The sequence below is a fragment of the Thunnus maccoyii genome, chromosome 16 (genome assembly GCF_910596095.1).
Source record: "Thunnus maccoyii chromosome 16, fThuMac1.1, whole genome shotgun sequence".
In the NCBI taxonomy this organism is placed as follows: Eukaryota; Metazoa; Chordata; class Actinopteri; order Scombriformes; family Scombridae; genus Thunnus; species Thunnus maccoyii.
Genome location: NC_056548.1, coordinates 26,209,173 through 26,222,808, shown reverse-complemented (window position 1 = coordinate 26,222,808; position 13,636 = coordinate 26,209,173). Strand labels below are relative to the sequence as shown.

Here is a 13,636-nt window from a genome sequence, read left to right as displayed (position 1 = left end):
GGAAACAAGATGGCAAAAATCATTACAGCAAATTGAGTGTGAAGCTGTGGTTGTATGGTGGTGGTGTGTTGGTTGATGTTCCGGTCACTGGTCAATAAGACTGTGACCTACTGGTGCTGATACGATACAGGGTGGGTATGAGATGTCAATAATGAACAAAGTGAAACTGAGAACACACTGTATGTGTTTCATGTGACTCCATGTATGTCTTAAAACTCAGTGTGCTCTATGGTAGTTCTGTTGCAGTCCAAGCAGGTAGCTCCAGGTCTAAAAAGTGAAGCCAATACAGAGGTGACTTAAAACTGCATTCTCTCTAATGGCCAGCAGGGGGCGACTCCACTGGCTCCAAAAAGAAGTCTGATTGTATAGATGTCTGTGAGAAGATGACCCTACATCTCACTTGACCTATTTTACCAAGCTAGCAGCTAGCATTAGGGTCAGCTTCACTCTCTCTCCAAATATGGTCACTTCTGACTCCAAAAGTCCAAAATGGCGACGGTCAAAATGCCTCTAATCAAGGAGTCCACAAACCAATGGGTAACGTCACGGTGGCTACATCCATTATTTTTTTTACTGTCTATGTTTCAGTCATTATTCTGTACAGTAGTTCACAAACCTGCAGTGTGTTAGTTTCACAAAGGAATTAAGCTACAAAACAACAGCTTCATCACTCTTCATTTGTCATCTGACCGAACATACAATCTCAGCCAGAGACAAAGATGAGTAATATTATTATCTCATATATTTTCCTCCCTGACAATACTCTGGTTATGAGTTTACCTCACTGTGTTTTGACAGTGTCAGTAGGCTTTGTATGTTATAAACTTACTTGCTGTGCAGCGTCCTCAATTCGTTCTCTAGCGTCCTCTGCTTGCCTTTCAGCGCAGCGTGCTGACTGATGAGCTGCTCGTACTCGTGCGCTTGCCTCTCATGAACGCTCAGCAGGCGTTCGTGGTCGCTGAGCACGCCTTCTCTGGCTCGCCACGCCTCCTCGCGCTGCCGCTGCCATGACTCTACCTCTGTCTCCAAGGCGGTGACTTGGCCCTGCAGCACAGCATTCTGGGCCATGAGAGATGCACTCTGGGATGACAGTGTAGAGTTCTCCACCTGGGAAAGAAAGACGCAGTGAGATCCACTATAACTTGATTTTTTTTTTTTTTTTTACATCATCAGGGCAAAAATAATATTACAGAAGTTGTTATTCCCACTTATTAGCAGAGTTTGACAAAACAACAACATGTCTGAATGATCTAGTGTTTACCTGTAGTTTAGCGGTCTGTGTGTGTAAGGTGGAATTCTGTTCCTGCAGGGTGGTGGTGTGCCGCTGCAGCCCCAGCATCTGGTTGTTGAGAGAAGTGTTCTGGTTTTCCAGCTGTTTAAGCTGATCCTTTAATAAACTGCTCTCTGTCTGTAGGGAGGCATTCTGGAGAAAACAGTGACACCAAAAACAGTTACTAACCTAACACTCATCCAAACATTTGATTAAAATATATATAGACCAATAGAAATTCCTGAGATTGCTGCTACAGCAACTGAAGAGATTAAACATTATGGATCAGTGTAGGAGAAACTGGAGCTCAAGCTAAAAAATACAATAGTTAAAATTAGAGCAAATGAAGAGTATGTTAGATTAACTAGTAATGTACAAATGCAAGGTATTATAAATACAATATATGAAGTACAGTGTGCTACCAGGTACATAAATAGCACATGTTGAGACAAAATATAATGATAATATAATAATAATTTATATGAAAATATACAGAAAACATTAAAGATGATACGTTCAATGTGGGTAAACATTTTGTTTTTATTCAGGGGTTCATAAATTGAAAGAAAATCTTACGTTCTTCTCTACATCAATGAGATGATCTTTGAGGCGGAGCAGCTCAGCAGTGGCTGACCCACGACCCCTGTCACCCCCTGAGTGCTGCTGGGAGTGGTTTTCTTCCTCCTGCTGCTGACGCAGAGCAGACACTGTCTGGTGAGCCTAAAGCAGAAAAAAAAACTTGATGCATAACAATTCACCAAAAAAACAGAGTGGAGAAAAGTGCGTTTTCAGTAGCAAGAATTTGTGTCCTTACAGATGCCAGCTCAGCACGTAGCGTAGTGCTTTGTGTGTTGCTCTCCTCCAGTTTCTTTTCCAGACTGGAGATTTTCTCCTCTTTAATCTTCATCGTCTGTTGGACTGTTTCCTCCAGCCTGGACTCCAGCAGCCTGTACCTGCTGACATACACACACACACATAAAAGAAAATCAGTTGATTTCTACATTCTGAATAAGTTCTGCATATAAAATCATTTAAACCTGGAATAGGAGTGAAATATCATTATGCTATGTGAGACGTAGCTACCTGTCCTCCAGTGTGTGCTCTTGCTGCAGTAGTTTTTCTCTGTTCAGTCCGATCTTTTCCAGTTCTTCATTGAGTCTCTCTAACTCAACACTCTGCTGCTGAACACTCAGCTTCTCTGACACCAAATCCTGTACACACAAAGCTCCATGTTACACAACTACAAAAATCTATACACACATCTACACTTTCATACAGCTGATAGAAGGCATACCAGGGCAGGTTAGTCTGAATCTTGGCTGGTATCAGTCTTTTATTAAATATTGTATATAAACCAGTTAGTGTTTTTTGCCTAATATGGAACAGTATGATTGGATATGTATTTATAGTACAGCTGATGAAGTTAAATCATTTCTAAAGACTTGTTGTGCGGTGAGGAAAAGATTTTTCTCTCTCACCTCTCTCAGTGTAGCCAAAGTTCTCTTGTCAATGGTTGCCTGTTTCTGCAGCTCCTTGTTCTCCCTCTCCAACTCCTTGGCTTTGACTGCCACCTCCTTCAGCCTATCCACTTCCTTACCAAGAGCTACACCCTCCTTCTCCACCGTAGCCAGCGTCCTGGCCTTCTCCTCCAGCTCTGTTTCTTTCCCCTCAAGCAGTGTTCTGATCCTCCAGCTCTCCTTCTCTAGGTGCTTCCTTCCCTTCTCCGACTGCTCCAGGTCCAGTTGGAGCTTCCTCCTCTCCTCGTCACCGTCCTCCCTCCTCTTCCGCTCCTCCTTCAGTTCCTCTACTTCCCTCCTTAGTTCCTCCTCTCTGCTCTGCGTCTCCTGCCTCTCTCTCTCTACCTCTTCCCTCTCCTCTTTGCTCCTCTCTATTTCCTCCTCTAAACGATGCTTCTCCTGGTTCAGAGTGGCTGAGTTCAGCTCCAGCCTCTCTGCCCTCTTCCTCTCTCTTTGTCCCTCCTCTCTTGCCTCCTCCAGCCTCCTCTGCAGCTCCTGTGTCTCTTTCTGTGCCTCCTTATGCTCCTCCTGCAGGGTGGCGAGGCGGGCGGATGAGGAGCGCAGGTTTTCCACGGAGCAGCGGAGGTCCAGGTTTTCCTTCGACAGCAGGCTGTTGTCTGCCTCTTGCGTCCCCAGTCGCTGGAGCTCCCGCTGTGCCTCCTCTGCCTCTCGCTTCAGCCTGTGAACCTCCTGCTCCAGGGAGAACACCTGCTTCTCTAGAGCCTCTGACCGCTCGCTGCATGCACGCAGAGACGCCACCTGGAGGCCAAAGAGAGAAGTGTGTCTTATACAGTGACTTTTCTTTGCCATGAAGTGTGCATCATAAATAAAACGTGGATTACCTCTCTGTTTAGAGCTTCCCTGCTCCTCTCCAACCTCGCAGCATCCCTCTCCGCCTCCTCGCACCGTCCCGCCCTCTCCCTCAGCCTCTCTGCCTCCTCACTGGCTTGTTTGAGTTGAGTTTCCAAGCTGGCCAATCGGGAGCTGATGTCAGTGATGTTCTGGTGCATTAGGCGGTTCTCTGCCTCCACCTCGCGGACCCTTGCCTCACTGTTAGACTGAGCACGCTCACGGAGGGAAGCCACCGCATCAGACAGGTGCTGCTTCTCACTCTCCAACTCTGAGATCTGATTGGAAGGTACAAGCAGAGGAGGGCATCAGCAAAGGACGCAGTTTGGTCTCTTATAACTAGCGTGAGCGTGTGTGTTTTCTACCTGTCTGTCTTTCTCTGCTCTCAGAGCGTGCATATCTCTCTCCAGTGTCTGTTTTTCCTTCAATATTTCCTCTCCGAGAGACTCCATGTCCTGATTGGTCAGCCTCTCCTGGTCCAGTAAGCCCTGGAGACGCTCCAACTATATAACAAACAAATAAACAAGACAAAGTGTTCTTCTCTGTAACAATTCAAATATATATTGTGTATTTTCTTCTTTGTACAAATAGCTTTAGGGCATGAAGGCCTCTTACCTTCTTGCTGAGGCCCTGGTTTTCCCTGTCCAGCTCCTGGGTGTGGAGCTGCTGCTCCTGCAGGAGGTGATTCTCCTCTTTCAGTCTCTCTATAGAGGCCTGCAGCTCCCGGTTCTCCTTCTCCAGCTTCAACACCCGACTGGAAACACACTCATTCAGCTCGTGAACTAACGACTTCCGAGCTGCAGCGCAGAAGAAATACATCGGTTGGGACACACAGATAGAGGACAATAGAATAAACAGAGCAGAAAAGCTAAAAAGTGGGTGTCTCACTCTCGGTGTTAGTGTTGTCATGGTTCTTGGTCAGCTGTTCCAGCTCCCAGCCCAGATGAGCTGACTCATTCATACTCTGTTTCTGTCCGATCTCCAGCAGCATGTTCTCCTCCACCAGCTCCTCCAACCTCCGACGCTCATTGTCCCTCTCCTGCACAACACACACACACACACACACACACACACACACACACACACACACACACACACACACACACAAGATTAGCAAATAGTAATGTCTCAAACCTCAAAACAGGCTGAGACACATAAGCGGTTAACAGACATTTAGATACAGTAGGTGGTAGTCTGCTTTTTTGTCTTTTTAACAGGAAATGCCTTTAAAACAGAATATACATAACATTCTGTTTTGGAATAAATTGTTGATACTGAAAAGTAAATATATTAGTGTATGACTGTGGTAGATGTGTAATACCATTTCCAGGTCATGTATTTTAGCTCGTAGCAGCAGGTTGTCTTTCTCAAGCGTGTGCAGTTTATCACAGCGCCCTCTGGAGGCGGATAGCTGCTCCTCTAACAACACCTTTGTCTCCATCAGAGTCATGTTGTCCTCGCGAAGCTCCTGAATGACCACACACACACACACACACACACAGACACACACACATTTTGAGTGGACTGCCACTGGCAGCTGCCAGGTCTGTCTGGTTTCATAGTACATTTGTTTCTCCTCTATCAGCTGAAAGATTTATGAAGGGTTGGTAACAAGTTTAAGTATATATTCATGCATATCAGAGTCCAATAATCCTCCTTATGTTCATGCCGTAATGTAGATAATAATGTAGATGATAACATACAGATAATGAAAAATATGAACATTACAAAAATATACCAAAAACATGACCAGGTATGACACTGATGTGTGTGAAGTTGTGTTTGTACCTCCACTCTGGTCTTGTAGAAGTGAACGTCATTGAGCTTCTCTTTACATCTGGTGAGTTCAGTCTCCAGTCGGTCGACGCGGGCCGCTCTCTCTCTCAGCGAGTCTACCTCGTCCCGGTACGCTCGCACCGAACGAGCCTCACAAGACAGCGACTGGTTCTGAACCACACACACACACACACACACACACACACACACACACACACACACACACACACACACACACACACACACACACAAACACACAAACATCAATGCCTTTTCATTTTCATTTCATTTGTTCCCTAACTCTAACCTAAGCTAATACTAACTTGACCATTAATTTAATGTTTTTTCAGCATTCAGGATGAGGGACATGGTCATTTCACAGCAGAAAACTGCCACTAACTGATGCCAAACTCTGTCTAGAATCTTAGACTAACATCACGCAGCCTAATCTGCTTTTCTGTTCTTTTTAAAATAATTTCCTCTGATAAAACACACAAGCAAAACAGAACTGACATTCCTAATGATAAAGCAGTGCTGACCTCTTGTTTCAGTCTCTGTAACTCCTGATCCAGACGCTCCACTTCATGTTTTGAATCCATCAGCTGTTCTGTCTTCTCCTCCCTGCGCGCGCGCGCACACACACACACACACACACACACACACACACACACACACACACACACACACACACACACACACACACAAATTACAGGTCAGCTTCAATTAAAAATGTTACAATCCATCATTATGTTGTATAATCAGCCCCACACCCTGGTAATGCCTGGATAAGTTGACAGCAAATGAAGAGTTTGACAACTGAACATAATAAGGTTGGAGAAAAGTACTGAAGACTTTGTTTTAATATATCTAGGTAAACAAATCTAGACAGTGCATTGAGCAAAATGACTTTCAGTTGCTGTGTAAGCAGTGTGTGTTTATAGGTAATCTCTAAATAGATGGATCCTCTATGTGATTATACTGCAGATTTATCAGAACTAGACAGCATAATAAGCCAACTTGGTTGTATAATGACTTCCAGCTGCAGCTTGCATCACCACGGTTCAGCCTTTAACCAGTGATAGCCACAGAAACGTTTTGGTCAACTCTGATGGGCAACAGTACGTAATGAGCTGTATGAGCTGGCAGATTTGTTTGCCATGAAACACCGATTTTAAAACAATTAAGTAGACATTCAGTTTCTAACTTTCTCTAGACTTATGTCCACAGTAAGTCATAAAAGACTCACAGTTCTTGTCTGTATCTGCGGAGTTTGGCCTTGGTATCAGCAAGTTCCACAGACAGATGCTGCTTCTCCTCTTTGGTCAGTCCAGCGACAGTCACGGCCGACCCTCCGTTATTCAGTGTCACACCTCCGGAAGACTGCCCACGCTCCGGGCTGCTCATGCCCAGGGACCTGCACCCTTCCTGGGGCTGTTGACTGGACAGGTAGTCCCTCTCTTGGGTCAGATCCACAATCACCTGGAAGGTATAGGAGTTTTGTGAAATTTACTTTTAGGATTAGGCCTTATTTGGGCCTTATCATACTTACTCTTTTGCTCTCAACAATTCTGTCAACAGACAATATTTAATGTCCTTAATTTAGATCAATTTCTAGACAAAAATGTCATATTATTCAGTACTTCCCACAGAATAGTGTGTTATGGTTTGAAACGCCATCACAACATGACAAATGTGCGTTAATTATATTATCATAAAATCATCAAATATTATCCTTTTATATCAATTATGAAACACATGTGACCAAACCATATGTCGGATAACATTTGGAAAGTCTAGAAGAGCCACACGATTAAATTATTTTATCCCCATTCAAGTCAGCAGAGAGCTAACCGGAAGTTATCCAGCTGAAGTCTCTGGTGCGCATGCTCTGTACAGTGTTGAATACAGCAAGATTTATCTGGCGGTGATGGGCTTAATCAGCGTTGTGTAAACTCGTTTGGTAAGGGCTTGAATGTAAAGGACATTCATTTATATGTAAAAGTTCTGCACTGCAGGTTTAATAAAGTAGTAAGAAGTGGTTGTTGTGGAGTCTCCGTACCTCGCTGGCCTTGTCTCTCTGGTCAATCAGTTGCCGTAGCGACACAGCCATGCTGCGGGACAAAGGTTCCAGCTCGTCCTGTGTGAGCTCTGCTCCTTCCTCCATCCAGGACAGGTCGAGAACATTCATCTGGTTATGAGTCACCTGCAGCAACACACACACAAAATATAATGTTGTCAAATGTGGCACAAATTAGATGTTGTAACCGTTTCCAACAGTTAGGATACATACATGTCATGTAGTGTGTATACAGTAACACAAAAACTACTGTATTCAACTGCTAAAGTGACTTTATTGCTCCAAACAGTCTGACAACAGCACATGTTACCTACTCTGTATGTTCATTCTAGCAGTTTATGTCTATGAGTAAAATATTAAAAGCAGAGATGTTAAACCAGATGGAACAGTTGAAATGATCTGCATGTTTACGCTCATTACCCTGTAACTCAGCTTGACTTGTCTGACATATTTGGAAACCTCGGGATCTTACCAGGAAGTTCAAATAATGAAGTTCTGTGAGCTTGAATAATGCTCATCCACACAGAGAGCAGTGACAGACTCTTCAAAGTGTCAGAGTTGAAGTAGGTAACTAGCATGGTGACACGGTTAGCCTGATGGCTGCTTTGAAATAAATAAACAAGCTTTCTGAAAACAGGAAGGAGCTTTATTAACTATCACATTCAGAATGCACGATCATTGAACAGATTACTGTTGACTACGCTGTTATTGTTCTCTTATCTATGTCAGCTGATGACAAAAGCATTACAGCTTTTTACAGAGATTTCAACCATGTCTCACAGTCTTCATGTGCAAATGGAGTTTACTTGGTTGTGACCTAAGTACATGACCTAAGTGTGGAACTTCCCTTACATGATAACAAGAGAAACTACAGAAACAGCCATGAGGTCACACATCTGCCCCATTAACTTGTACAGGGTAAATCTGGTTTCGGTATCGGTAGGGGTCTGGTGGACATCTTCACATCAACCCACATATCAAGTTCACAGGTTAACAGGAAGAGGATGTTGAGCTGCCACAGCATACAGGAAACCCACTAACACAGACCAATATTCTGATTTGAACTCCACTAAAACCCACCATACACCTTAAACAAACATAACAGATCAGTGATGATAAACCTCCCACACAGCAGTGAGGAAGAGGACAGAGAGCTGCAGCAGCTGTAAGGAGCCATGTTTAATCAACAGAGACCATCAGAAGCATCCCAGTGGGACTCCTTTAAGTGGCTGGACCGTGGGCTAGATTGTCAGAACATGGGAGAAGAGGTGGTGTGTGATGTCATCATGACATCACATGTGACAGCTATGGGGAACAGTACATCAGTGAAACAGCCACTCAGGACAAAAGACTGAATGAGCACCTGCAGCAGACATCAGCTGTCTGTGAACACCCGACCAAACCACTCTTCAACAAATTAAAAAACATTTTAATGCCACACACAATGCAATTTAATACCTTTTTCATGGTCCTACTGGACAAAAATATTAGAAAAGCACTAGGGACAATTATTAGTACGTTATACTTATATCACATTTCTGTCAGTACTTTTAAGTTCCATATTTAGGTCATGTGGTGGCAACAGAGCAATCTCTATTACATCTAAACAAACTCTATTCGCTGATGAAGACCACAGGATGCGGTTGACAGCACCAGAAAACCTAGCAAGGTACTCGAGTCAAGTAAATCTTGTCTCAAGTACCCTGAATGAAGATTATTCTTCTAGTCTTTTCAGTTTGGATCACGGTTAAACGTCACTGGTTTATTTCTGTCGTAGGCTCTACTAGCACTGAGCTCTACTCACCTCCTGGATGTGAGAGACGATGGCTGCCTGGGTCTCAATATCCAGCAGCTTGATTTTCTCTATCATCTCCTCCTTACGCTCACACTGAGCGCGCACACACACACACACACACACACACACACACACACACACACACACACACACACACACACACACACAAATAAAGGAGGAAATTAAAAAAGGTCATAAAAAATGTGTAATGTGCAAGTTGTTAATATATCTGTATTTTAATTGATGTCAGCAGAAGGGGATTACGGGAAAGAAGTGGTGTGACGTAAAATGCGAGTTTGTTTGGCACATGTTTATTTGACTGGAGTGGAGAAAGAGTTGTTTTGTACAACATCAACAACATTTTCATGCGGCTCTATCCACCACTCACTCCCTCCCTCTCTCCCTCCGTCTTTCAATTCATCCCTCCCTCATGACCTTCCTCTTTCCTGGAACCAGTAGAACCAGAACAGGTAGGGAGCGAGACAAAAGAAGGGAAGAGAGAGAAAGAGAGAGAGGGAGGGAGAGAGGGAGGGAAGTTAGGAAGGAGAGAGTGAGGAAGGGTGAAACAGAGCAGCCGTGGGCAAAGGAAAGCAAGAGAAGGTAAGATGAAAAACTGTTTGGTGGGTTGAGAAAGAGCCATGGGAGTGATGGAAATGAGAGACAAAAAAAAAAAAAAAGAGTTGAGCAGACAGACAAACAAAGAGGGAAACCACCTGTGCCCCCACCTCCCGCATGACTGGCCCCTCCTCTTTAATTTCTCCAGGTAACCCAATTAACTCTTAACTCACCACGTCTGACTAAATCTTATATCCTCCTATATTCCTGACAAAAAAACATTTCAATAACTAAAAGTGTTTTTCAGAATGAACTGGTTTATACTCTAGTTTGGGTCACATCATGAATTGTTTTATTTATTTATGAACTATTTAAACAATTGTGCCTTTGAGCGAGGCTCTTAAATCTTACACTGAGCTGCTCATACTTGCTACATTTTCATTGAATAGAAGCATAAACCTGTTGGCTGTTAGTGTCGTAAACCATTGTTTTTTCAATCCTGCAGTCACACTCACTTCCAGTCCCACCCTGCACCACAGTAGGCACATTGAACAGCTGTGCTCAGACATGCAAAACTAAACAGACACTAACACACTTCCTGGGACAGACTGGGTGGTACAGTAAGCTCCCGTGTTTGGGTGCACGTGTGTGTGTGTGTGTGTGTGTGTGTGTGTTTGTGTGAATATGTGTTACCTGGACAGCACAGCCTAGTACCAGCAACAAAAGTCTTTTCAGCTCTTCCATGCTCCTAGCTAGGGGCGGGGGATGACAAAAACACACATATATTTTTTTCCTGCAGTGTATACAAAGTGCATCAAATGCAAAGAATGTATTAACAGTGTTAGTGTGTGGGTGTAAAACTACAAAGGCACAACAAGAATAAAAGTCACATAGATGAGCGATATCACACCTCAGGCAGTGTTAGACTATATTATGCAATAACTAACCTTTCACTGCTGACTAACCTGGCTTTTGTCAATCACTGAACATTTCAGTTCACATTAGTTCAACTCTACAGAGATACAGACAAAACTATATAGTGAAGTATACAGTACAACTTCTGCCGCGATGACAGACAGGCTCAGTGTAGACCTGCTATCATTACACACTGCCTGTACCAACACTGTATGTTTGAAGCAATTTCCTCCTTCTGTTTAAAAATGTAAAGAATAAGGGTATAAGGACACAGATGTTGCCCACTGTTCTTCATGCAAAAAGCCTAGTAGCCTTATATTGTTTGTTACAACTGAGAAAACATCACCAAATATCAAAAAATAAAATTTCCTGATCATGGTGCAGAGAATTAAAAAAAAATCTAACTGTATATTTGATCAACCACTCTGGTTAAACTGTTTAATTACCAGCAGCTCTTTACACTTTTCTCACTTTAACAGGAAAAGCTGACTGAATGTTTGAATGAGGGTAGTGGAACTATATGGGCTTGGTCAACAACAGGGTGTGTGATATGCGGGGAGTGTGTGTGTTACCTGATATGGGATCCTTGGCGATGCAGAGAATGTTTGGAAGGGGCATGACTATTAACTGCTGTAATGTGTCCTGTAACAGAGCAGAGGACATGGGGGTGGCGGGGCAGAGAGAGAGAGAGACAAGACTTCACTTATTAAAAGACTTTTGAGCAAGACAAACTATTATCTAGTAGCTGCTCCTCTGTTGACTAACTGCGGTCACAAAATCTGCAGGTGATGTTCTTGTTTTTATGAGAGTTACTCAGCATTGATCAAAACACATTTTGTAGAAATGAATCAAAGTCCAGCTTCCAACTGACCCAGACATGTGTGCCTACGTGTTTGTGTGTGTGTGCATGTGTGCACAGGCGAGCAGCCAACAGGAAACACACCGCTGTCGACAAAGAGAGTGTGTGAGTGTATGTGCGACTCAGGAAAGAAACGGCCCGCTAGGAGGGAATACTTTCCATTCCAGAATATCCTCTCCTCCTGCCTCCCAAAAACACACCTGATTGTCCAGACGGGACAAGAAAATTCAATATTTTATGTTTATGCCAGACAAATAAACTCCAGCTAACTGTAATGAATCAAATGCACTGACGCTAAGAGTGTTGGAGAGGCAGAGGAGCTGTTTGTTTTGAAATGAGGAAACATGAGGGGATTAAGGTCACATAGGAAGACATTAGGTTTAGAGAAAAGGACTCATGGGAGGTGACATGATGATTACCTCTGGCTGAGGAGAAGGGAAATGTACTGATGGAGGTGTGGAGTGTCAGTGTGTGTGCTGACTCTGAGTGTTTCTAGAGAAGGGAAGTGACTGTCAGCAGGGAAGGGCGGGCTGGAATAATGCTCACACACACCTGCATACTGTCTCATACACACCTTCCCAAAGTCCACATGTGACCCGTAATAGTGTTGCTATTCAGTCATTGCTACAGCTTCATGGAGGTATAGGGCTCTCTCTGATCTAGAGTGTCACCTGCTAACCAGTCAAATAAATGCACTCTCAGCTTACACGACCGTTACAACTGAGCTGAGCTGCAGGGACAACGTCCAGGTAGTGTAATACCTGCAGATACTCTTACACTGGCCTATACACCAGCAGGTAAGGTGATAGCCGAACAGTCCCCCCCCCCCCCCCCTCTCTCTCACACACACACACACAGTACGGTGTGAATAAAACATGTGAGCTGACTACCAAATGTCTTTAAGGTAGAGCAGCTGAAACCTATGGACAGTCTGGAAGCACTGACATTAAGTTTTAGTTTCATACAAAAACATGACAGATGATGTCAAAGAAACCCATTAACTAACCGCTGAAGATACTCTGCTAGAGCGAGTGAGAGTGAAGTCTTTCGATTCTTTGCATGAGTGGGACAAAAAGTGTAACATTTGGTCTAACGGCGGCACCAGAGGAGGGAACATGTTTGTCAGGCTCACCTCTACAATGTCAGACTTGGTGCTAATCTATTTACTCTAAGCTGGACTCAACAAACAGTTGTACTTCAGCTCAGCTGTGTGTTAGCTTTAATGCTAATATTAACAAGTGAATGTTTGTCATTAGTTTTAAAAGGTACCTGCCATTAAAGATGCCCTGTGGAGCTTTCTTATTAACAAACAGAAGTTATGTTTGCATGGACATAATCCATCCAAATAATCAAGTGTTGATTATTTCAAGCTTGCAACAACTGAAACAATGTTACCACTGTTGACCTTAGTGTTGCTGTAGCCTACGTTTCCCACACTAGCTCAGGCAGAACTGTCTGTGTGGCTTTGATAGCTTTGTCAGTAGAAGCCGCATGAACATGAGAGCATTATGGAACACAGATGCTGGAGGTGCTGATGCAAAGACGGCTCTCCTGGGGAAAACATATCACTTAGAAAAGGACCACAAGGTCGCAGGATGCACAGGAGGTTTGTCTGCACTTAATAGTGGTAAAGCGCACTCGTAAATGACAAAACAATGGACAAGATGGAGAACGGGTCTTTCCCAGAGGATCATCTTTAACTATGGCCGTTTAGAAGATGACGTCACCTCTAAAAATCAATGCTGCTCTACTTTATGTCTGATGTATGACAGTAGTAGTTGGGGACAACTCATAAAGACATTGGGAATCTTAGTCAGTGGAACACAAACAGCCTTTAATAAATCTGCTGTAGTGTTTTTTTTTTAGAAACTCGTGAATCAGATGTTAACGATGGATCAATGCTACTAGTCACCAAAACTCAATTCTTGCAAACTCTTTACATCAGCTGGTTGTTTGACAGACAGACTTCCACAACATTACATAATAATAATACATCAACATACATGTAATAGTTGTCAGCTGT

At 43.5% G+C, this 13,636-nt stretch overlaps 1 protein-coding gene across 2 annotated transcripts in view; it reads right to left on the bottom strand.

The window, feature by feature from the left end:
- The window catches only part of ccdc88c (coiled-coil domain containing 88C), a 46,102-nt gene that overhangs the window by 16,457 nt on the left and 16,009 nt on the right, over positions 1-13,636 (bottom strand). For both annotated transcript variants that reach the window (XM_042387904.1, XM_042387905.1), the window contains exons 4-21: positions 11,327-11,396; positions 10,533-10,591; positions 9,294-9,377; positions 7,472-7,615; positions 6,659-6,891; positions 5,952-6,033; positions 5,425-5,583; positions 4,958-5,104; positions 4,525-4,675; positions 4,252-4,433; positions 4,002-4,139; positions 3,630-3,914; positions 2,749-3,546; positions 2,354-2,481; positions 2,085-2,226; positions 1,847-1,990; positions 1,262-1,423; positions 830-1,107 (exon numbers count right to left, since the gene is read on the bottom strand). In XM_042387904.1, the coding sequence (XP_042243838.1) occupies positions 830-1,107; positions 1,262-1,423; positions 1,847-1,990; positions 2,085-2,226; positions 2,354-2,481; positions 2,749-3,546; positions 3,630-3,914; positions 4,002-4,139; positions 4,252-4,433; positions 4,525-4,675; positions 4,958-5,104; positions 5,425-5,583; positions 5,952-6,033; positions 6,659-6,891; positions 7,472-7,615; positions 9,294-9,377; positions 10,533-10,591; positions 11,327-11,396 (3,386 nt within the window). The remainder of the gene's footprint in view (positions 1-829; positions 1,108-1,261; positions 1,424-1,846; positions 1,991-2,084; positions 2,227-2,353; positions 2,482-2,748; positions 3,547-3,629; positions 3,915-4,001; positions 4,140-4,251; positions 4,434-4,524; positions 4,676-4,957; positions 5,105-5,424; positions 5,584-5,951; positions 6,034-6,658; positions 6,892-7,471; positions 7,616-9,293; positions 9,378-10,532; positions 10,592-11,326; positions 11,397-13,636) is intronic.